Raw genomic sequence first — 24,494 nt, 5'->3', positions numbered from 1 at the left:
CCTCCTCTTCCACGTGTTGCTGCTGCAGGTTTTTCCCCATTTACTAGAGAATTTTCTTTGCTTTGCTTTGCTTTGCTTTCTCTCCTAGCTAAGATGGAAGCTTAATGTGTCCATTTAAGATGTGTGAGCCTTAAACACTCCGCTGTACTTGATCCTCCTCGTTTTTTGGGTTTCTGATTTTGAATAATATCAAAAATATCTTGAATGGTTTGTGATCCTCATTCTTCAATCATTGAGCCCATTTAATTGCGATTACTTGCCCTTGAGAGGAGAGAGGGTTAAAGAAAGGGAGGACGGAGAAAGGAAAGAAGGAAAAAAAAAAAAAAAAAAAAAAAAACCAAACGGAGCAATGAGAGCTATGTTTGTCGAATCAAACCTGTGCGCACAGTAGATTGCAGTATGATCTTGAGGTCGTGTGATCCAACAAAGAGTCCTAGTTGATAATCATCCAAGTAGGCTAAGCTAGCTTGATAATGACAGATAAACACCAAGTTCCACCTATTCCATTCTCTACCAAAAAAATTTATGACTAATGAGAAATATGAAATAAGTGAAAATACTACACAACCTTGTTTACACCCAGATTTAGCTCCATGCCCTCACGACTAAACAAAGGCACTCGGCCACTGGGTAACTCGACCAAGTGGATTGATTGAAGCACCATAACACCTCCCGGTCAAAGTTGGGTTCATCGGCCATGAAGCAAATAGTTGGTGTCAAAGATAGTTTCTCTATAATTAAGGCTGGGAAGGTGTGCTAACCTGAAGGTGGCAAGGTGATGGGCGATGATTAAGGAGACCGTTTCTTATGGTTATCCTTATTATATAAAATAAGCATGAGAAGCGAAAAGAAAGGATCAATCAATCACATACCAAAACCTGCATTTTACTCATCTTTACTTTCCTTTATTGTTTTCTTTTCCTTTCCATAATGGTGTGAACTTAAGGTTTCTTGTATTTTGCTTTATGCACCCTTATGATTTGCACTGTAGATCATTCACTACAAGTAATTTGAAGTGCAATTACAGTCCATCTGCAAGTCTCTCCAGTTTGTTATCTTTGAGAAGTCCTCAAAATATTAGGACATAAATAGAACTTTAAACCGCCACAACGTAACAGGGTGTCCTATTCTCATTCCGGCCACACCTTGCTGGCTGAAGGATTTTTGGCACAACAAACCTAAGAAATCAAATGGTTGACCAGAAAACGAATACAGGACCAGCATTCATTCCAAATTCACAGACAAGAATGACGTCAAATTAATAAATAAATAAATAAAGTTAAGAAACATAAATTCTTTTTCTCTCTTAAATCAGCAAGTTTTTCATACCTTAATTTTTATTTTTTACACCTTTTCCTTTTTTTTTTTTTTTTTTTTTGACTCTCACTAAGGACACATACCGTTGGAAAATAACTATAATTTAACATCTATACAATGTTACATATACAAGGTCCCATGGGCAGCCACTTCAACGCCAGGAAAACTGTCTAGAGTTCAAATCAGCTTTCATCTCTGGAACGCTTGTCCTTCTTATTCTCCTTCACGATCTGACATGCTAGTATCACGAGCTCCACCATCTCAAATCCCGCAGCAGAAACAGAGTCTACCTTGTCAACAATTTCCTCACAGCCATCGTTTGGCTCATCCATAATGCTTCCATCAAATGATCCAGGATCTGCCTCTGACCAGCTAACTGGAAGAGAACTACCAAGAGCAGTCTTCACAAGTTTTGCCTCGCCAATAATATCATCCAGAGTCTCATCTATACAAGTAAAAAGCCCTTGGGATGCTGTGGACTCTTTAGCCTACAAAGGAGTACCAAAACCTATTATGATTAAAAGGAAATAACAAAACTTCCAAAATGTAACCCATTCTTTGATTTAAATGCATGAGACAAATTCATCCGCTTGCCAGAGGAAAATGCAAGCAGCCCAAAAGGAAAGCTCCTTCCCATTAGATTCAATCAAGGTCACACCATAAAAGAACAGAGTAACAACTAATGGCAACAAAGAAAAATGTATTTATACATTGGCATCAAGAAAGATATTGAGAGAACTACATCCCCACCCTAAGAAATGTAGCTGGACAAAAAAAAAATTGTCAGGCTGCAAATGGAACTGTGTCCTTTAAGCTCGTTTCTTTCAATAGAAGCTATTGAAACGTTACTGGAATTGTCTTAAAAGCAAAAGAAAATTGTATAGGAATGAAAAAGAATAAATTTCTTTACTGAAACGCAATACAAAAGTTCTGTATGCTGTTGTGCAGAGGGGAAAAAATAGCCTACGGTCAAGCATATAATTGCCACCCAAGGGCCATGGGGACACCAGCAATACCCGCATAATATGTTTTGATTTTTCCCCCTCACTAAAACAAGGTTAATGCTTCTTTATCATGTAAAATTAAAGAAAAGAAAAGCAATATAAAATTCATAATAAATTATTTTCCAAGAAAAACTTGGCAGAGGACCAAATGAATCTGTAGGGAAAGTGACGAGAAATATTTTTACAGTTTTAAGCATTTCTAGAGAAAGACCATAAGATTCTGATTCAATAAATAGAACACAATACATGGATTGGTACTAGGAAGTAACCTTCAAAAGAGATAGGCGGAGCCTGCGAATCGTAGACGTCAAATGGTCCATACTTTCAATGCTCTCTTTCAGGCTAGCATTTTCTACCTTCATCCTACAACAACAGCAAATAGAATTTACGAATTTCAGAAGAAAACATTGTTAAACTTTTATTTTCGGCAGTAATCATAAAACATACTGAATATGCATGGCCATGCACCACACTTCTCTAGACTGCATTCCTAGAATCAAAATAATTCCACAGACCTTGCAAAATCCACTGCATGGTTGGATTTTTTATTAGTGAAGTCATTTTCATTCATGCGACCATCGTTGTCATCTAGTCGACCAATCCAACGCCTTAGATATGTTTTCTTAAGCAAGTTTTTCAATTTCCCATCTCTATCGTGAGCAGCAACAATGTTATCACCAAGGTCAGCCAAAAGATTTCGTCGTTTGATTCCCTGATTAGCATTCCTGCATTATATGACACTAATACTAATTAGAAATATCGAGAATGGTTTGGACAGGGAAAGGGGGAGTGGATGGGCAAAAGATTCAAACAACCATCCATCTGAAAGAAAAACAACTTCACTAGAAAGAAAATAGTCAGTGGCATGAAGGCAAACATAAAAAATGCAGCCAGGTATCACAAATGATATTATATCACCAGAACTGGACATTAAAAGAAACTGCAAAAGTTTCATTACACAATACACAATGCCCTAAGAAATCATATATTCAAAATAAAAAAGGATAAGGAAAAAGAAGGATATGTGCTAAACCCATAGTTGTCACGTCGTCACGGCGATCCAAGTCTGTGGAGGGGTGTCATGTCGATATATCGACATGTCGCCCGCCATGGCGATCATATCGACCATGTTTTATTTTTTATTTTCTCCATTTTTAATGTCATTTAGTATGCTATAATATATACCCTATAACATCAAAAATTAACATGAAAATGTACTACTAATCTACTATGGTTTAATTCATGAAAGTGTAATATCCATTAGTGTATATGAAATCATGGATTATCAAATAATTGATAGCAATAGTCTTGCTGATAATAAAGTTAAAAAATCATGAGAGTTGAGATATAATTCATATAAAAGTGACTACAAAAGTAACAAAACAAAAAAACAATTACAAGAACGTAATTTATATTGAGTGAATAATGCTAATAAACAACCCATCTAAATAAAAAAATTGCTGATGTGAATATGTGATTGTGTATTAGCCAATAGTGTATTAGTGTTTTCTGTTTGATGTTTTTTTAAATTTTTTTATGTTAAGGAAAAAGCATTAAAATAAAAAATGGTTAAAAAAAATTTATAATTTGAAACAACCATATGGCCATATGTCGTGGTATGGCGTCCAAGGCGGCGCCATGGCAACAACATGGAGGCCATATCGGTCGATATTCTTACATCATCCATATCGGTGGTCGATATGCCCACTTCTCCAGCGATATGACGCCATGGCGACGCCATGACAACTATGGCTAAACCCAACACATGACTCAACAATGATGAGAAAAATGTGCACACACATGCAAGAATGGGGTAAAGTAAAGATCATGAAGAGTGTTGGATGCATTAAAAAAAGTTTCATAGTTAATTGTAGTGAAGGGCTGAGGAGATCAGGAAAGGTGGAATTGTTCATAAGAACTGAGATTATTAAATGGTCCAATGATATCAAAGATTATGACAGCCCAGCAGTCGGAGTGTTCGTTTGATACGGATCCAGGGTTCCAATAACTCAACTCTGATCGCTTATGGGCCCACCCAGATATCAAATACCATGTTGCAAGGAGGGAGTGGCAAATTTGTAATAAATAGGTTTAATTGAAAAGTGCATGTGGTTTAGGACCCAATTGCCTGTTGTATAAGGTACAAAACATAATTAGAGTAAAAGAGAGGGGTACTCTTGGAAACAACTATAAAAGAAGGATAGAAATAACTCACGATTGGAGTCATCTTCAACCTCCAGCCCCCAACTTTCGCAATAAATCAGCGGAACTTCAAAGGAGATCTCCCCTTTGATACTCCTCTGTTTGGTTTAAGATTTGAATGGTAGGTGGATGATGGACAGGCCTCTTGAATGCCATTAAGGTTCAGCCAAAACAGTAAGTGAAGAGAGAAAGTTTACCTTCTGAAATCAAATCTGGGCTGTAGTTTGAACCAATCGGATTTGCAGGTTCGATTTCTCACAGAAGGGATAGTTTATTGCCATGAAGCTCTAAAAGTTTGGTCGCACAAGGAAGGGCTACCTTCGACACAAATGCCAGGGAGAAAGGGATATGGTTTGAGGGAGATAGACTTCAAGGTTTGGGGATATCAGTACCGTGTATGACAATACATCAAACTAACAATGAAGAAGAGAAAGAAGATGGAAGAACAGAGAAGGAAGAAGGAGAGGGAGGAAAGAACAGGTCACAAAACTGATTCATTCGTACCACTCTGGTAACAAACAACTCAAACTCCATTGATCAAAATCTGCTTCTTACATTGCTTACAAGCTACTATTTAAAGAGGAAAAATAGAACACCCTTAATTGTATTCTAAAACTGAAAACAAAAATCTTAATGCAACTCTATCACTAATTAACCTATTGAAATTAAAATAGAAGACTACAAGATAAATCCCCAATAATAAATCTAAATAAATAAATAACTAAATATCCTTTAAACCCAATTGGACCTAGTTCGTCTTCATATGGGTCCCTCAACAGGTTTGGGCCGGTCCAAGGGATTGATCCTGCATCATGGTCCAGATAATCTATAGGTCTGAAAGTTGAAAGTAGAATATAACTAGGAAACAATTATGGTCCACATTTGACAGTTAGATCTTCAAGTTTGAATTGTCCAAGCAATTAGATCATCTGGTGGGATAGTCCATTGAAAGGTTTTAGAGTGAGCTCGAATTGCAAGTCTGCTGGCATGGCATCAGTAAACCAATCAATGAGAGGTCGGTTGTCGTATCATTCAGAGGAATCCACTTGTAGATATTCATAAATCAGTTGGGCTGTTGCTTGCTCGCTTTCCCTTCATCACCTTTAACGCCCTCCCAATCAGGGATTCATTAAAGGGATTGACTCATTCCATTCCAGTCTTCACTTTTTGATATAGATTCCATTACGTTAGAAGAGCCCCTTAGCAATTGATGTTTGGTTCTCAATACACCATATGGTGAAGTCACCCTCCCCCGGGTCGCCATCATAGTTGTCAAGGTGGTAAGGCGACCCAAGGCGGTGGAGGGGTGCCTAAGCGCTTAGGCGCCCAAGTGTTATTTCTTATTTCCCCTTTTTTCTAACATTATTCAGTATGCTACAATATATACCTTATATCATAAAAAATCAACATTAACCCACATCAATTCATCAAAAATCAACATTAAGTCACATCAAGTCATAAAAAATCAATATTGTTAGAAGTATATGTTGGAGGGTAAAAAGGGAAGAACCGTCAATTGATGGAAGTGACTCGATCCCTTCTCTTTGAAATGAAAATGGACAAGTCTTTCTGGGCTGATGCAGTGTTAATTGCTTGTTACCTTATCAATCGGATGCCCTCCTCTATCCTAGGTGAGGGCATTCCTCATGCTTTACTTTTTCCTTCTGAACCTTTATTCCCCTTGCCCCCACGTGTCTTTGGGTGTGTTTTATTCAAGACCATACTCCAGGGTTATCAAAGTTAGACCCCAAAGCTATTAAATGAATTTTTGTGGGATATTCTCGTGTTCAGAAGGGGTATCGATGTTTTTCTCCTGTTCTTCGCAAGTATTTCATTACTATTGATGTTTCTTTCTTCGAGTCTCAGTCTTATGTACCTGAGACTGTTGTGGATCCTTCCTTGGATGAGGATCTTCCCCTTTGTGTTGTTCAACCCCATGTGCAGCCTCCTGTAATTCGGCCTCCAGTCATTCGTGTTTATCACCATGAACCTCGACCAAGGGAAGAAGTTGTTGCCCCTGTTGATGCTCCTCCTGCTGCCACGTCTTTGTCGTCTGTGGATCCTACCCTTGATCCTCCCTTTTCTGATTGGATCAACCCATTGCTCATCGGAAAGGTACCCGTCAGTGTGTTAAACACCTAGTTTCTTTTAATGTTTCTTATTCTGATTTATCTCCTACCTTTCAAACTTGCCTTTCCACTGTTGCATCTCATCCTATTCCTAAGAGCATTGCAGAGGCATTATCTATTTTTGGCTGGAGGACAGCTCAGGAAGAAGAATTACAGGCTTCGGAACGTGGGACCTTGTTCCACTGCCCCCTGGGAAATCTGCCATTGGTTGTTGTTGGGTTTATGTGGTCAAAGTTAATGCTGATGGATCTCTTGCCCGCCTGAAAGCTCAGTTGGTGGCTAAAGGCTATGCACAGGTGTATGGTGTCAATTACTTGGATACCTTTTTTCCGGTTGTCATGCTCTCCTCTGTTCGTGTCTTGATCTCTCCTGCCGCCTCTCATCAGTGACCTAAAAGCTCGGTTGGTGGCTAAAGGCTATGCACATGTGTATGGTGTCGATTACTTGGATACCTTTTTTCCGGTTGTCAAGCTCTCCTCTGTTCGTGTCTTGATCTCTCTTACCGCCTCTCATCGGTGGCCTTTGCATTAGCTTAATGTTAAGAATGCCTTCCTTCATGGAGATCTCCAAGAGGAGGTATATATGGAGCAACCTCCAGGGTTTGTTGCTCAGGGGGAGTCTGGGTTAGTTTGTAGATTGAAGAAATCTTTGCATGGATTGAAACAGTCTCCAAGGGCCTAGTTTGGCCGATTTACAGAAGTGGTTCTTCAGTTTGGTTTGTCACGATGCAATAGTGACTACTCTCTTTTCTACCGTTAGACAAATGTTGAAAGAATTTTTTTTATTGTATATGTTGATGACATTGTGATCACTACTGATGACCCTCCAGGAATTGATAGTTTGAAAACTCATCTACAACAGATATTTCAAACTAAAGATTTGGGAAAGTTTAATTACTTCTTAGGAATCGAAGTGGCTCAATCCAGGAAGAGAATATCTCTCTCACAGCGGAAGTATACTCTTGACTTGCTTAGGGAGACTGGGATGCTAGGGTACAAACCTCTTAATAACCCAATGGATCCCACTATCAAGCTTGTTGCAGATGAGGGAGATGCCCTTGATGATCTAGAAAGGTACAGAAGTTTGGTTGGAAAGCTGAATTACTTGACATTCACTAGACCTGATATTTCATTTCTGGTTAGTGTCATAAGTCAATTCATGTCATCTCCTAGGACACCTCATTGGGATGTTGTGATTCGGATTTTAAGGTATCTCAAGAAGGCTCCCGAACGAGGATTAGTGGACATTGATCATGGTCATACACGAGTTGAGGGATTTTCTGATGCAGATTGGGCTGGATCACTGATGGATCGGAGGTTAACTACAGGCTACTGTGTATTTGTTGGAGGGAACCTTGTCTAATGGAAGAGTAAGAAACAGAGTGTTGTGGCTAGGTCAAGTGCAGAATTTGAGTACCGAGCTATGGCCCATGCTACCTGTGAGCTGGTTTGGTTGAAGATGTTGTTGACTTAGCTAGGGTTTGAAGGCTCTACATCAATGCAATTGTGGTGTGACAACCAGACAACGATACATCTAGCCTCAAACTTCGTATTCCATGAAAGAACTAAACATATTGAGGTGGATTGTCACTTTATAAGAGAAAAACTTAAACAGGGCGTAATCTCTACAAAGTATGTCAAGACTGGAGAACAACTTGCTGACATTTTTACTAAGTCTCTAGTAAGTGAGAGGGTTGACTATATTTGTAAAAAGCTGGGCATGATTGATATATATGCTCCAGCTTGAGGGGGAGTGTTAGAAGTATATGTTGGAAGGTAAAAAGGGAAGAACTCTCTCAGGATTAGCGTCAGACAATCTGGCGCTAATACCGAGACGGCTTCCCCTCTTTTTCTTGTTATTCCTTTTATGCCCCTATAATTTGCTGTTGTACTATATATAAAGAGATTTTCTGGTCTGGTCTATTTAACAAGAGAAACCAGCTTCTCCCTCACTCTCTTCTCTTCTCTATTTCTTTTCTTCTTCTTTTTCTTCTTTCTCTTTTCTTATTTACAAATATTAAGCCACATCCATTCATCAAAAATCAACAATGAACTAGAAGACAACAGAAATAAAGAAGCAAGCTAGTGGAAGTTTGAAACAACCAAAACATACATTTGGTTTATACTATTCTTGGAATTGGTCAGTCCTGGTATACCTAGTCTCACATTTTGTTTATACTGTTCTTAGAAAATATGATCTTTATCTATAAGTTATTAAACTACTCCCAAATTAAAGAAATCTTTTGTTCTCTAAGAAGTTTGACTGGTCAAATGATTTTATTTTTACATGAGACTTTTTGTATTAGGTAGGGCACAAAACAAGCTTTCTAACAAATCCAAGATTGCTTAAATCTAATTTATATTGAAGGAATTATGTTCCTGTCAAACCTTATTTGATGTGCGTGAATGCTGTCAAAATCACTTTGAATGATGAAATTATTTTATATATCAAAACAAATGAATATTTTACCGCCATTTTGGTTTTTAACAATGTTTTACCATATTAGATTTATGGAATTTTTAGATTTGAGAAAAACTCCAACATTAGAAATTTGAAAATTTCACCTATTTTCGGAAATCCTTTTGGAACTTGAATTTTTAACTATTTTTATTGGATTCAAATAGGGCGGTATTTGTTAATTTATGAATAATATCTCAAAAACAGTTACTTAAATGATATTTAGCTTAAATAAGGGCCAAAACTGGTTGATACCACTAAGGCAACAGTTGCCTAGGCCCCCAAAAAATCCACCTGGACGCCTAGGCAACACAACTATGGTTGCCATAAGCTCATTCGTATATACTCATCCAAATGCAGAGGAACTTCCACCTGCCTAAGCAAGGTGACCAGGGAGAGAAAATGGGACTACAAGTTGCACCATATCAAACACAACTCCCTTCCAATGGCATTCAATACCAGCTGCTGGATATTTGGGGACGATCGGCCTTTAAATCTAAGTTAGAGTAATTGGGATTTCAATTCAATTAATCAATTAACAATTTTAAATAAACTAAAAAAAAATAGTTAGCTACATTAAAAGGGTTTGGGTGTAGATATGGGTCTAGGAGCCGAATCCGTCTGAACCCCAAGATTTGGAATACAAAGATGTGTCTAAAGATGAATGGGTAAAGATAATGGAGCCAACACCTAGCCTGAAATGTTGACCATGACTGACTGGATAAACCTGAAACTCGGGTTTTTAAGGAAACCCTTTTCAGGATTTCACTCTCTTTCTCATTTGTCTCTCCCTCCAAACTTGCATGAGTGAAGGGTCGACTGCCGCCATCAGTGAGATTGACAATCAAGCTCCAAGTATGATCTCAGATTCTCAACAACAGTTGTCTTCTCCCTCCATTCTGGCAAAGTAAAATCTCTTGGTTTCTAGTGGAATCAAACTAAACCAAGCTTTTGGTTTTATAAACTATTATCTTATTTTCCCTCTTTTGACGTCAACAACAGGTCAGAAACCAAGTTTATTTTTTCTCTCGATGTCAATTGAGAGCAGAAACAATGTTCTGAACCCCCCTCCTCATTAAAGCGCTTCTAATGATGTTGATCATTTTCTTGAATAATTGAGTGTTTTTTGCATGTTGGGGTGTATTGCCAGATTAGCTGATGGAAAATTGGTTTCACCATGGATCAGATGGAATTTTGAGGGGCTCCATTTGCATATCACTTGTTTACAGATATGGTGTTATAGAGATTGCAGTTTGGTCAGGCAACTCCGCCATGAAGATGTCATCGTTACAATCCCTGCTCTCAGCAGTAGATCTAGAATCCTCCCTCCTTCCTCTGTAATTCTTTCAGCACAATTACAGTGACAGAATCTGGATTTCATTGCCCAAAACTGGTTGAGAATCGAGACAGTGGACCACATACTAAACAGTTTCAGTCTGGCTTGTGCAGACCAACTACATAATCAGTTGGTCATAGTCAGAGATTCCCAAGCTTAACTCCTAAGGTCGAATAGTCCGAAACCGAACAGAACCAACTGATTGACACCCTTGAGTACAGATAAGAGACATCGGCTCAAATGTGTCAAAAAGAGAGAAAAAGGGGGGGGGGGTGTAAATGTTAGAGATATAGGCCAGAATACCGTAGGGGTATTCTGGTCCTTTCCTCCTGTTTTATTCTCTTATGTTTATTCTTTCTTTTCCTTTGTTTATACTATGTAGGGGCATATTTGTCCATGTAATTCTGTTTTATTAGTATAAATAAAGGGCTTAGGGAATCATATTGATTCACTTAAGCATTAATCAATTCTGTTTTGACAACATGGCATCAGAGCCACGATATCTCTGATCTGTTTTCAAAACCCCCTTCTCTCTCGATCTTTTTTTCTCCCCCTTCTCCTTGCTTCTTCTCCTTCCCTAGGGCAGCACTGCAGAGGTGATCAGATGATCTAGTTGCTGCCCTCTTCCCACCTCTTTTTTTCTTTTTTCATGACCCATTATTCCTGTTCGATGGCTGCTGCTGGTTCTCTCTTGCGGTAATTGGAGTTTCCAATTTTTTTTGAAGATCAGGCCCTGTGATTTATTGGGACTGTTTCTCCCTATATTGGAGACCTTCTGCGACAATGGACTGCTGCTATCAATCTTCATACAGGTGCTGAAGACCCCTTCTCCCATTCGATCTCTTACTTTCAGGGTTTTTCTCCAACAAAACCCTGTGCATTATCGATATTGGGACTAGGGCTGCTGCGGCTGCTGTTTCACTTTGGATTTTTTTTCATCTGAGCCATTCCCTGCAGGCTCTTGGACAGATTCAGACAGGCTTCTTCTGCAGCAGGTTTTTTTTGGGTTCTCCTCCCCACATCAATTTCTATTTTTTGGGTTTTTTCCAAAACCCTAACACAATCGATCTTGGGGGGGTCTCCTCTATTGCTGCTGCCTTTTTTGGGGGTGTGTTTCTCATCACAGAGGGGCACTCGGCTCTGCTCTCAGCCCTTGGTTTAGCTTTTTTTTGGGCTTCTTTACATCACAGCCCTTCTTGGCACTATGGGTGACTCCATTGATACTTCGACTGCCACCTCTGATCCTGGTAGCCATGATAAATCTGATTATCGTGATCTTCATCCTAACCCTATCAAGTTAGATGGCAGCAACTATCTGTTGTGGTCTCGATCTGCATCTTTTGCTATTGCTGGAAGGGGCCTCACTGGCCACATTGATGGCTCTATACCTATGCCGACTGCTCCAGGTGCTGCTAGACTAGATGGCTTGCCAACAATGGTATTCTTATGTCCTATTTGGTTGGCTCTATGACTTCAGACCTCGCATAGGGATTTCTCCTCCTTGATACGGCTTCTCAGATTTGGTCTGCCTGTAAGGAGACATATGGACAGCTTGATAATGATGCTCAGGTTTACGAACTTCGCAAAAAGGTCCTTCATACTACTCAAGGGGAATTGACTGTCTCTAAGTATTATGCCACTCTCCGCAGCCTTTGGCATCAATTGGACCATTTTTCGGATTATCACCCTGATACACCTGCCAACGTAGCTGCATATAAAAAACATGTTGACAAAATCAGGGTTTATGACTTCCTGGCCGGGTTGAATGTTGAATATGACCAAATTCGTGTTCAGGTGTTGGGCCATTCTCCTTTTCCCATACTTGAACAGTCTTATGCCCTGGTCTCTTCAGAAGAAAACCGCCGGACTGCTATGTTACATCCTCCTGTTTCAGACAGATCGGCTCTCTAGACTGCTACCCAGGCTCTTACTGCACCTATTGGTACTTTATCTGTTGGTGGTTCTACTCCAGTCTCTGTTACTTGTGACCATTGTCACAAGCCTTATCACACCAAGGACAAGTGTTGGAAGCTTCATGGGAAACCAGCTGACTTTGAAGCCAAGCGGGCTGCCAAGAAGAAACCGAAAGGCAAGGCAAATCAATCTGAATCTGTTCCTACAGCCCCGACTACAGACATTGGTCTATTCCAAGACGATCTACAGGCCTTCTTACGTGTCTATCCCATCCTGTTCTTCTTGTTTTCATTTGGTGCATTCGGATGTTTGGGGCCCTAGTCGTAAGACCTCTATTTCTGGCCATCGTTGGTTTGTCTCATTTATTGATTGTCATTCTTGAAATACTTGGGTTTATCTTATTCAAACTAAAAATCAAGTTTTTTCTTGTTTTCAACATTTTCATAAAATGATCCAGACCCAATTCCAGGCCACTCTTAAGGTTTTACGAAGTGATAATGGTTCTGAATATAAGGAATCCCAATTTCAAAAGTACCTTGCTGATCATGGGATTATCCATCAGACTAGTTGTGTTGATACCCCGGCCCAAAATGGTGTGGCTGAAAGGAAGAACCGCCACTTATTGGAAGTGGCCAGAGCATTAATGTTTGCTCGACATGTTCCATCCCAATATTGGGGTGATGCTGTTCTCACTACCGCTTACCTTATTAATAGGTTACCTTCACGGGTTCTAGATTCCCGTAGCCCATCTGACATTTTACTTGGAGATTCCTCCTTTGTGGTACCTCCTAAGGTCTTTGGCTGTGTCTGTTATGCTAGGTATACTAAGTCCCTTGGCAAGCTTGAACCCCGTGGGTTAAGATGTATTTTTTTGGGTTATTCTCCAACCCAGAAAGGTTACAAATGTTACCACCCTCCTACCCGTCGTACTATGATCAGTATGGATGTGGTTTTTCATGAAACCCTTTCCTATTATTCTTCCCCACCTCTTCAGGGGGAGAGTTCCAATGAAGATGTGGTTCATACTCTTGGGTTTCCCCTCCCTTCATCACCTATAGCTACTGACCAACCCTCCCCCGGCTGCTGTCCGGACCCTTGAGGCTGCTGTCCAGCCTCCCATGACTGCTGTCCAGCCCCCCGAGGCTGCTGTCCAGCCTCCCGTGGCTGCTGCCCAGCCTCCCGAGGCTGCTGTCCCTTCACCTGAGGGGAATCCAATACAGGGGGAGATCATGGAAACAGGTGGTGGTAATATTCCTATTTAGGGGGAGCTGACTCCAGTACAGAGGACCATTCATAACTTTCAGAGGACCATTGACAATTCCGCCATTCTCACTTATAACCGGAGATGTTCTAACAAAGGGCAGAATCAGTCCACTGCAGCACCGATACCCATCCAGTTGCCACCTCAGGATCCAGATCATCCTTCTCCTGGTGAGCCTTCCTCCTCTGATCTACCCATTGCACATCGCAAAGGTACCAGGACCTGCACTTTACATCCCATTTCCCGTTTTGTTTCTTATAGTTCTCTTTCTCCTTCTTTTCGTACCTTTGTTTCCTCCCTTTCTTCTGTTTCCATTCCTAAAAATTGGCAGGAAGCATCTACAGATGGGAAGTGGAAGGCAACAATGTTGGAAGAAATGAGAGCATTGAACAAAAACAATACGTGGGATCTTGTAGCTCTTCCTCTAGGGAAAAAACCAGTGGATTGTAAATGGGTGTTTGTGGTCAAGCAGAAGGCAGATGGTACAGTGGATCGGTACAAGGCACGTCTAGTTGCTAAAGGCTTCACTCAGACATATGGCATTGACCATCAGGAGACTTTCGCACCGGTAGCAAAACTCAATACTGTAAGGGTATTGCTATCCTGTGCAGTGAACCTTGGATCGGATCTTCAGCAGTTGGATGTGAAAAATGCCTTCCCCCATGGTGAACTAAAAGAAGAAGTATATATGGACATTCCTCCAGGTTTTTCAAGTCCTGCTACCAAGGGTAAGGTGTGTCAACTGAAGCGTGCACTCTATGGCTTGAAGCAGTCACCTAGAGCTTGGTTTGGTAGATTTCACAAGGCTATGCTTTCAGTGGGCTACCAGCAAAGCAATGATGATCATACCTTATTCATCAAACGTGTGGGTGATAGGATTACTCTCCTCATAATCTATGTTGATGATATTGTAGTGACCGGCAATGATGGTGATGAGATCAACAGGTTGAAGCTGTTCCTTGGCCGTGAGTTTGAAATTAAGGATCTGGGGACTTTGAAATATTTTCTAGGGATAGAGGTTGCTCGCCCTTCAAAGGGCATATTTCTGTCTCAAAGAAAGTATGTCCTGGATCTACTGTCTGAAACAGGGCTGCTAGGGTGTCATCCTTCTGACACTCCCATAGAAGCTACGACAAGACTCAAGGAGAAAGAAGGCACACCAGTTGACAAAGGTCGTTATCAGCGGTTGGTGGGCAAACTTATCTACCTGTCTCACACTCGACCCGACATTGCCATTGCAGTTAGTATGGTCAGCCAGTTTATGCATGACCCTTATTCTTCTCATATGGAGGTAGTCCTTCACATCTTACGATACTTGAAGTCTGCTCCGGGACAAGGGATACTTTTATCTCCCAATGGCCATCTGAAGGTTAAGGCATACACTGATGCGGATTGGGCTAGTTCAAGTGATAGGAAGTCCATCTTTGGATATTGCTCTTTTGTAGGTGGGAACCTTGTCACCTGGGGTAGTAAAAACCAAAATGTGGTGGCAAGGTCTAGTGCTGAGGCTGAATTCTGTGCAATGGCTCATGGTATCTGTGAATTGTTGTGGCTTAAGGGGCTGTTGCAAGATATTGGAGTTGTTGTCCAACTTCCAATGATGTTATATTGTGACAATAAGGCTGCCATAAGCATCGCTCATAATCCTGTCCAACATGACCGTACTAAACATGTGGAGGTGGACTGACATTTCATCAAGGAAAAACTTGAAGCTGGACTAATCTGTGTTCCCTATGTGAAGTCTACTGATCAGTTGGCTGATGTGTTCACGAAGGGGCTGAGTGACAAAGTGTTTCATCCTTTTCTAGCCAAGTTGGGCATGTGTGACATATTTGCACCAACTTGAGGGGGAGTGTTAGAGATATAGGCCAGAATACCGTAGGGGTATTCTGGTCCTTTCCTCCTTTTGTTTTATTCTCTTATGTTTGTTCTTTCTTTTCCTTTGTTTATACCATGTAGGGGTATATTTGTCGATGTAATTCTGTTTTATTAGTATAAATAAAGGGCTTAGTGATTCACTTAAGCATTAATCAATTCTGTTTTGACAACAGTAAATCTTCTTCTGTTTCTTCCTCACAGGCTCACAGCCATGGTTGTCTGACTACTGGATGTTTGACACAAATTCCATATGTATACCCATATTGTATTGTGTCAACATGGATACTCAGTGGATTCACAAAGTGCCAGTAACAGAGTTGGTCAGGGGGGTTGGTATGAACTATGACCGTCCAGACCAGGCAATAACTGTCAGAGAGGTCACATCCCACTCTGAAGGTCTGACAAACCATGATCTGTTCACCAAAACAAAGGAGAATATTCACCATTAGGACCAACTACCAAACCATCAAGTTTATGAACCACATTATGCAAATCTGGGAGACTGATGGAGCACAAGGACATGATCAAAATCCAAGTTGCCAAACATGGCCTCAAAATATTTCAAGTCCTTGCATCAAATCTGTCATCACAACCAAAATCATAGCATTGCAAGAGCTAATGGATATGTTGGCATGAAAAAGCATATGATTACAGCTAACAAACAAATAAAAGAACGAATTATCATACTCTTGGAATAGTTGATATTCTTGCTTTAATTGTGCCAATTCCATAAGAGCCTTGACCTTTTCATTGGTTACCTGCACCAACCAATTAGGTGCTTAATTCATAACAATTTTGAATGGATGCTTCTGCAGAGCTATATTTAGAATGTCTATGGCAGTCACTAAGCAATCGCAACCGACCTACCAATTAGATCAACCTTTGTAAACAAAACAGATATGAATGACTTTGGTCTGACAACAAATGTGGCTCTAAACAGAGTTGAATGGTGAAGCAGGATCTGTGCAGGTGACCCATTTATATGGGAAAACAGAGAAACATGAGAAAAATAGATCATATGTTCAGTCGTTCAGGACTCGCACATAACTGAAGTAGTATTGGCAACAATAAGCTAATTCTTTTGTCTTGTACCTTGTTAAAAATAAAAACAAAAGCATGTTTTTATCACAATTATTCAGAATTTTACTGTATTTGTGCACTAACAATAATCACATTTGTATTAAATACTTATGGAATATATGTAAATGCTCTAATGATGCGCCAGAACTTTGGAGCTTTTCAAATTTTAAAGCCTAGTGGTTCTGCTCAGCTCAATACTCATTCTCCACTCAATTATTCAGTCAGTAAGGGTTAAACACCAATCCAACAGCTCAGTTAGGGTAGACAGACAAACCATTTCCTCACTTTTTCCTCATATACTCTCTGAAGTGCTTTTCAAAGACAGTCCTACCCTCCTGAAGTCATCCAAAAGTTACACCCAGTACAAAATTGAGCCTTTGGGAAATATGTTGTAGACAGTGAGCACTCATGGCATGCAGCAGAGGAGATGGAGCAAGTGGGTCCTCCATATTATGTGTGTGATATGGTGGATTGGAAATTTGGAAACAACGATTTGTTTATTACTTTTTAAGAATGTACTCTTCAACTTATTTTCACGGTGAGATAAGGACATGTAGAAAGCTGTAAAAACTTTAACTCAGCCATCTTGGCATAAGCTCACATTTCTCCAACAAGAAGCAATTATTGTTCCTCTCTCAATGTAAGCAAGGATTAAAAGATTGATTTTGATCCTGGATCGTTCCTGGGAAAATACCACTGGTGTAAGATGACCCAATACACCAAACAATCCAATGCATCAGTGACCTTTTATCTCTGTAGGCAAGTTTTATAGACAACATTCTCCCAGTTTAGTACCTACGCTCAACAGATGCACTAACTTAAACCCAAAGTTGTAAAGATCTTTCTAACAGTGAAAATTTTAGGGTATGAATAAATGTAAAATGGAGCTACACAAGAAAGAAACAGTTCAAAGCAATTACTTGCAATAAGTTTCTCTGCAATTCTTCTATCTTTCTCTGAAGAGCTGCATTTACATTCTTCTCCAATAAATGCCTTTCGTCCTGCTGAGAGAGAAGCAACAGTGCAGCGACCTGACACAGAAGCAATAGCCACTCAAATAAGAAACAAGCATATACCTGGTGTAGGAGGTTCGACAGAAAATTCAAGGAACAGAAACTTTGGAGGGGAAATGAAGTGTGAAACCTTCTCTTGCAACGCCTGTACAAGAGCATCAGCGGTGTCACCATGGGCCACAGTGTTTGGAGGAAAAGGGCGTTTTTTCTGCAAAAGACAAAGAGGTCTTCAAGGAAATCATAAGAAAAACATGTTTGATAAAAGAGGGTCCAATGGGGGAAAAACAGTTTCTGATTTCAAAGAAATCCCATCATCACCAGTCTCTCATTAATTAGACTGCAAATATTGTTGACTACATCCCAAATATTACAGAACATGATCCCCCTGAATACTTCTATAAAGTTATATTGATAACTAAATGGATAAGTGTTAGAATATCTGGGCCAGAATACCGTAGGGGTATTCTGGTCCTTTTTCCCACTTTATCTCCCACTTTCTCCCTCTTTATTTTCTGTTTTTATTATTCTGTAATTTGCCTTTTATTTCTGTATTTTTCCCCGAGCACTCCTAGTTTGACTAAGAGTGTGCATTCCTAGTTGTTTCTATTTCTGTTATTAGCACTCCTACTTTGATTAGGAGTTGTACTCTTTGATTCTATTACTATAAATAAAGGGCTAAGTGATAGGATTAATCACTTAAGCATTAATCAACTAGTTGTTCTCTCAACAATAAGATTCGGAGGGGAAAATATCTTTAGCTTTAGAGGAAAAACTTTCTTTTTAGCTTTCTATATTTTTGTCTGCTGAAAGATTAATGTCAGTGATTAAATATAGGCAGTAAAATACACACACCCTCCAGTAGAGTGCTTTCACTGCCTCATGTGTTGATTCATCCACCATATACCTCATATTTGATTAGAAAACAGTTTTAACATCATACCATTCCTAAAAAACTAAAATAACACATATATCCCGGTAGAATATATAGTGTATAGATTACGGGGACAGATTTGCTGGGCAAGCCACCTAATAAAGAGAGCTAGGTGAACCAAGCATCTTCCAAACATCATTTTACCAGCTTTATTGAAGGGTATCAGATAACAAAATGCCTTGGTATTTATTTAAAGCAACCAACCTTTTCCCTTTATGAGAAAGTTTCCAGAATAGTTTCTAGGAGATGCTCTACATGAATAGAGACATGCACAAAATAGGGATCTTTGGAAGAGCACTTCATTGATGAGATGTTCTACTTGGTGAGGAAAGACATGCATAGATTAGGCCTTGTATCAAGTATGACCTCGAATAGAACTGATTGGAGGGCAAGGATCCATGTAGCCAACCCCATTTAGTTGGGATAAGGCTGAGTTGAGCACTTCATTGATGAGATATAGAGTTCAAAATCAGGTCAATTCGCATAAACTAGGCAAAGATTGGAGGGAACAAGTTATGATGGGGTATTTCTAAAAATGCTTCCCTTAGTGGTATCTTAGGAAAATAACTAGTTTAGTGGTATCTTAGAAAAATAACAAATAGTTCGTGGATATACATGTGCTTCTTTGTGATCATGGTTCAAAATCTCGTGATATATCACTGATATTTCGGTATATTTCGGATATCTTGACACTGCCGAGACGAGATGACCATACGAAATGACAAAAGTCCAAATTTCGGAATATTTCGTGAAATTTCGGTATATTTCGTGATATTTTGTGAAATTTCGGTATATTACTTAAACAATGTGAATTTAACAATTTATACATCAAGGTCCGACCGTATACTGTCAATCAAGGGTGCAAACCCAAAACACCACTTTGAGTTCATTTTTTTGCAATATGAAGGTTTAAATGTGTTTATTTAGCTTAAATAAGGGTGTACATAAAGTATCAGGCCTTAATATGGCCAAAAACCCACCGAGATGGAATGCCGAAATATGGTAGAAAAATACCATATTTCGGCGAAATTTCGGTATATTTCGGCGAAATTTCGGTATATTTCGGATATCTCAACCAGCCCAAGATACCGAGATATCACAAGATTTCAAACTATGTTTGTGATTTCACTTCAGGAGTGAAATGACAGTCTCTGACTGCATTTTGAAAAAGTATAAAATGACAAGAAAGACATGCATACAAAGAGAATTGATAAATTCATGAGATATGTGACACTACAGCAGTTGTCCAGTTGTCCTACATAACACATCCCCAATCCTTAAAAGTCTTGAATGTAATAATCATCCACTAATCTCAATAATCGAATGTCATGATAACATCTTACAGCATGATATGGACATAGCAATAAATGAAATTCTCCCCTAAGCATTCTCATTGTTGAGATGCTAGAGAACCTAAATAAGAGCAGTATGCAAATGAAATGGGAGACAGATTAATGTTTCTGCTATTGAAAGAAATTACAAGCAGGAAAAAAAAAATCTAGAAACATGCAACATGGGGCCTATTGTGACAAACCTCAGATATCGAACTCTGTCCAGCATCAGTGGTTATATGAACATCTCGACATTCAATGTCATTGAACTTTTCATCTCTCAGAAGGGGCTCAAAATTTTGTGACTTAGTGATATGAAACTGTCCCTTATTTTCTTCAACAACATCAAGTATTGATTTAACCTGAGCTTTTCCTTCCTCAAGTAAATCCATTACCTCACATTTAAGCTGAGTATGGAACTTATGCAACTCTGATATCCTGTTCCTCGTCATATCATCTGAAAGAATCTGCATTTTAAATCATTAAGATTCAAAAGAACGAGGAAAAATATTTTTTTCTTCTTTTGATAGATAGCAAAAGCAAGGAGATTCAGTCTCAAATTCAAAAATAAATCTATGTTCATACCCTCTTCTTTTCCAACTCAGAAACTTTCTTCTTTAAATGGTTTTCAATCTCCAATCCCTATGAAGCCCATAGTGAAACTTAATGTGGATTAGCTAGCCAGGAAAGAAATCTTCTAACTTAAAACAAAGTTTGCTTAGCTTTGAAAATGAGTTTTTTACCACCAGGAGCTTGTTTTGAAGATGATTCACAGAGTTTCGTAATGTCTCCAGCTCCTCCTCCAAAGAGCCCTGTATGATTAAAAAAAAAAAAAAAGCCATCTAAGTTGCAAAAAGAGAACATTAAAAGGAGCTTAACCTTGTTAATTTCATCAAGCCACGAAAACCTCATTCAATGTCCACTATGTGAACCATGGTGCTAAAGTTGGCAGCCAATAATGCATTTTGTCATGTAGTTGAACATTAAGAAATGGCCAAAGCAAAATAGTTGTAATAATGAAATGAAAGATATATACTACTTTAATTGAATCAACCATATCATTGACTCGTTGCATGGATGCCATGAAGTCCAATTTCTGCTTATAGGAACATATATTAAATTTGTGTGTGTTTGATATTAACAAAAGAACGAAATTAATAAAAAAGCATCTAAACTCCGAAAGATCCATACCAAATGGCCTGAATTTCTTCCAATAAGTACAGATGTAATCTTTGTAAACCAGGGGATTATTGTAATACCATGGGCCAGCCACATAAGAATGTATTCAAAATAAGGAATAATCCTAAGTGTCTTACTTTAGTTTAATAGTGAGACCATTGGAAAGAAGGTGTAAGGGGTTTAGATTGGGTTTTCTCCTATAAAGCAATGTAATCTATCATTTTATTGTGTTGTGTATTTTTTATTACGTGTCTTTATAAAGAAATGTAATCTATCATTTTATTATGTTGTAACTCAATGGAATTTAAGTTTTAATAATAGCTCTCTTCAATCTAATATTTCTATTCTCATTTGCTGCCATCTTCTTCTTGGAATCTGAACATTAAAATCAGATTTAAATCTTCTTTTTGCTTCTGCCATATCTCTGATTGTTTCTTTAGCTTCTCTGCGATTGGGTCCATTCCAGCAGGCCATCTTAATCTGCTCGCATCAGAACCTTTCATTGACATTCATTTAAAATACAAAAGATTAAAAAAAAAAAAAAACCAAATGATAATAAAGAATATAATTAAGAGTCTAAATAATTACAAAGATCTGCAAGTTCTTGCCATTCAATCTACCCCAAAAAATTTATTTCCATGATTAGTGGATTTTATAACTTTGATTACAACTACACCCTACAGCAATGCTAAGGCATGCCAGTAGAAATAACATTTAAGCCGATTTTAATTTATAAGAATTTAACCAACAGACACAGCATTTAACCCAATAACAACCTATAAGAATGTAACCTTGCAAAACATACTTCAATAAGGACTAACTGGAAGAAAATATGGATTAAAGTTCACCTGAAGGACAAGACAAAAAGGTGAAGGACAACGAATAAAGGCAAATAGCTATGGGTTTCTAAACTTACAATGTATTTGGAAGTAGATGTCTCACTATCGGCATCAAATCTCCACATTTCTGCAGAATCTTCTAAAAGACATGCACATTTATCATTCCAGTCATAATGCTTAGATCCCCCGAGAGTGCTTCGTCGGATCTCATAAAACTTATCCACAACCTGAAATTATATTAGTCCATAAGAAATAACCAAAGACAAATGACCAAAAAAAAGGATCAAAATATTCTGGATCTTATTGAAGCCCACTTGATGTCCAGACTAGCTCAGCTTCTGCCCCCTCCTACTTTATATGTGATACGAGGGGAGAAATTTGGATGTATAAAAAAGAACGTATGATCAAATCAAGGATTTAAAGATCGATATCTGAGGACAGATCATCCCCGACTGATACTGATCTAGATCATTCATTGGACCGTCCCAGATCGTTCAGGATCGTCCGAGGAGAAGCTATATAAGATCATTTTACCAAGAAGCAGAAACAAATCAACGAGGATACAGGTGGCAACAGAGTTATTTTAGGAAGTTTCAGGTGGGTTGAGATCTAGTGTCTTGGTCTAGATGCCTGGCCCAAATACTCATTTATGTAAATTGGGCGATTGGTTGGACTAGGCAGGTTCTGATTGGGACCGAAAAGAGTACACTAGGCATCAAATCTAGGGGTCCAGATCCCCCATTTGATAATTGGGATAAAGGGCCAAAGTCCAAACCCAATAGTAGATGTATTAGTTGTGGAAGAGCAGAGAATTGCCATCCTAGAAGGGAAGAATTTGATACGAAGATAAACAAGTACCAACAAAATAAGCCTAGCTTTCAACAGATGAATCCATGGGAAGCATAAAACTGCTTCATGTGCTTACCTTCAACAATGTTTCATTCTGTTCTTTTAGTTTCGCCGAATCAATTTGAACTGTAGTAAGAAGCTCCTTTTCTACAAGGGTATCTGCTGTAAGCTCTTCTAGTCTGCCAATCCAATACAAATACACATGAAAAAATATAAATAAAAAGAAACATTACAAACAGATAGCATCAGGTAAACAAGATCTGCAAAGGAACAATATAATAATTAAAGGACCGAATTTTCCTTCACCCACAGTGAAGAGAGATCTCTTAATCTACAGGTTCTGGCGGGTTGGATGGGCCTCCTGGAATTGTTCCAACTGCCAAGGTATTTCGGACTCCGTACAATAGGGGGGCAGAGAAATAATGACACCCCAATGGCTAGGTTCTCTTCACCCATGGTGAAGAAAAACTTTCCCCATAATAAAAAATAAAGTTGATGTGTTGAGTTATGTAAACCCGATAAGGGTATTTTGGACTTTTTTCCTCTATTTTTCTTCATAGCTTATATAGTCGGCTATGTAGGGACTTACATGCAATTCTGCCTCTCTCATCGAAAGTTATAAATAAAGCTGCTTAGTGATCACATTGATCACTTAAGCCATTCATAAAATTCTGTTTTGTTAACATGGCATCAGAGCCAAACTCTTCTCTGATCTAAGTTTTCAAAACCCACCAACCTCCCATTATTTTTTCTTCCCTCTCTCTTTCCCTTGATTTTTTTTTTCTCTCCTTCTTCTTGGTTTTCATCCTTCCTCTTAGGGCAGCACTAATGAGGTGATCATATGATCTAGTTGCTGCCCTCAAACCTACCTCTTCTCTTTTTTTCATGACCTAATGTTTGCTTCTGCTTGATAGCTGCTGGAACACATCTCTGCGATATTGGAGTCCTCCATGATTTTTTGAAGATCAGGCCTCTATCACTTTTGAAGGCTGATTTTCCATTGTTGGAGCTTCATCTGCACCCTTGACCAGCATCTATCCAAACTCTGCAAGTTTTTTGAAGACCCCTAACCCCAATCGATCTCCCCTTTCAGGGCTTTCCAAAACCCTGACCTATATCGATTTTTGGGTTAGGGCTGCTTTTGTTTTAGAGGAGTTTCTTTGACCAAGAGGGTCACTCGACATCATCTTCAGCCATATCTTCTGAGTTGTTTTTTTGCAAAAATTCGGATCTTCTTTTCTTGGGATTGATTTCTCCCAATATCAATTCCAAGATTTTGGTCCTTCTTGGCTGGCTGCATTGGTTACTTGCTGGTTCATCTCATTAATTGGCTGCCACAATGACAGGCTCAGATTCTTCTTCTGCAACCTCTGGGATTGATGGACAACCTCGGACTGATTTTCTTCCCCTTGCTACTCCTATCAAACTTGATGGCACAAATTATCTCATGTGGTCTCGGTCTACATATTTGACCATTGCTGGTCGTGGGCTTACTGGCCATATTCTTGGGACTAACCCCACGCCGGCTGAACCTGGTTCTCTGCAAGAAAGGTGGATGTCTCATGATGCTCTGGTGATGTCCTATTTGATCCACTCTATGCAACCAGACCTCTCCGGCAACTATTTGCTATTGGAAACAGCCCATCAAATCTGGAGTGCTGCCAAAGAGACTTATGAGCGGGTAGGGAATGATGCTCAGGTGTATGAGATTCGCAAGAAGGTTCATGACACCACTTAGAAAGAGCTGTCCGTATCCAAGCACTATGCTGCCCTC

The 24,494-nt window shown here is 39.2% G+C and overlaps 1 protein-coding gene across 7 annotated transcripts in view; it reads right to left on the bottom strand.

Moving 5' to 3' along the window:
* Positions 1–1,396: 1,396 nt before the first annotated feature.
* LOC122661650 (myosin-10) overlaps positions 1,397–24,494 on the bottom strand; it is a 41,159-nt gene continuing 18,061 nt past the window's right edge. For 4 of the 7 annotated variants that reach the window (XM_043857119.1, XM_043857120.1, XM_043857124.1 and 1 more), the window contains 11 exons: positions 22,797–22,899; positions 21,949–22,098; positions 20,597–20,665; positions 20,439–20,495; positions 20,057–20,320; positions 17,722–17,799; positions 17,499–17,609; positions 16,186–16,256; positions 2,837–3,046; positions 2,591–2,684; positions 1,397–1,805 (listed from right to left, as the gene is read on the bottom strand). In XM_043857119.1, coding sequence (XP_043713054.1) covers positions 1,500–1,805; positions 2,591–2,684; positions 2,837–3,046; positions 16,186–16,256; positions 17,499–17,609; positions 17,722–17,799; positions 20,057–20,320; positions 20,439–20,495; positions 20,597–20,665; positions 21,949–22,098; positions 22,797–22,899 — 1,513 coding nt within the window. In that variant the 3' untranslated portion in view covers positions 1,397–1,499. The remainder of the gene's footprint in view (positions 1,806–2,590; positions 2,685–2,836; positions 3,047–16,185; positions 16,257–17,498; positions 17,610–17,721; positions 17,800–20,056; positions 20,321–20,438; positions 20,496–20,596; positions 20,666–21,948; positions 22,099–22,796; positions 22,900–24,494) is intronic. The other 3 variants (XM_043857121.1, XM_043857123.1, XM_043857122.1) reach the window with 1 other exon arrangement.

Source organism: Telopea speciosissima, chromosome 5 (assembly GCF_018873765.1).
Source record: "Telopea speciosissima isolate NSW1024214 ecotype Mountain lineage chromosome 5, Tspe_v1, whole genome shotgun sequence".
NCBI lineage: Eukaryota > Viridiplantae > Streptophyta > Magnoliopsida > Proteales > Proteaceae > Telopea > Telopea speciosissima.
The sequence above is the reverse complement of the archived record's forward strand: the minus strand, read 5'-3'. Positions and strand labels throughout refer to the sequence as shown.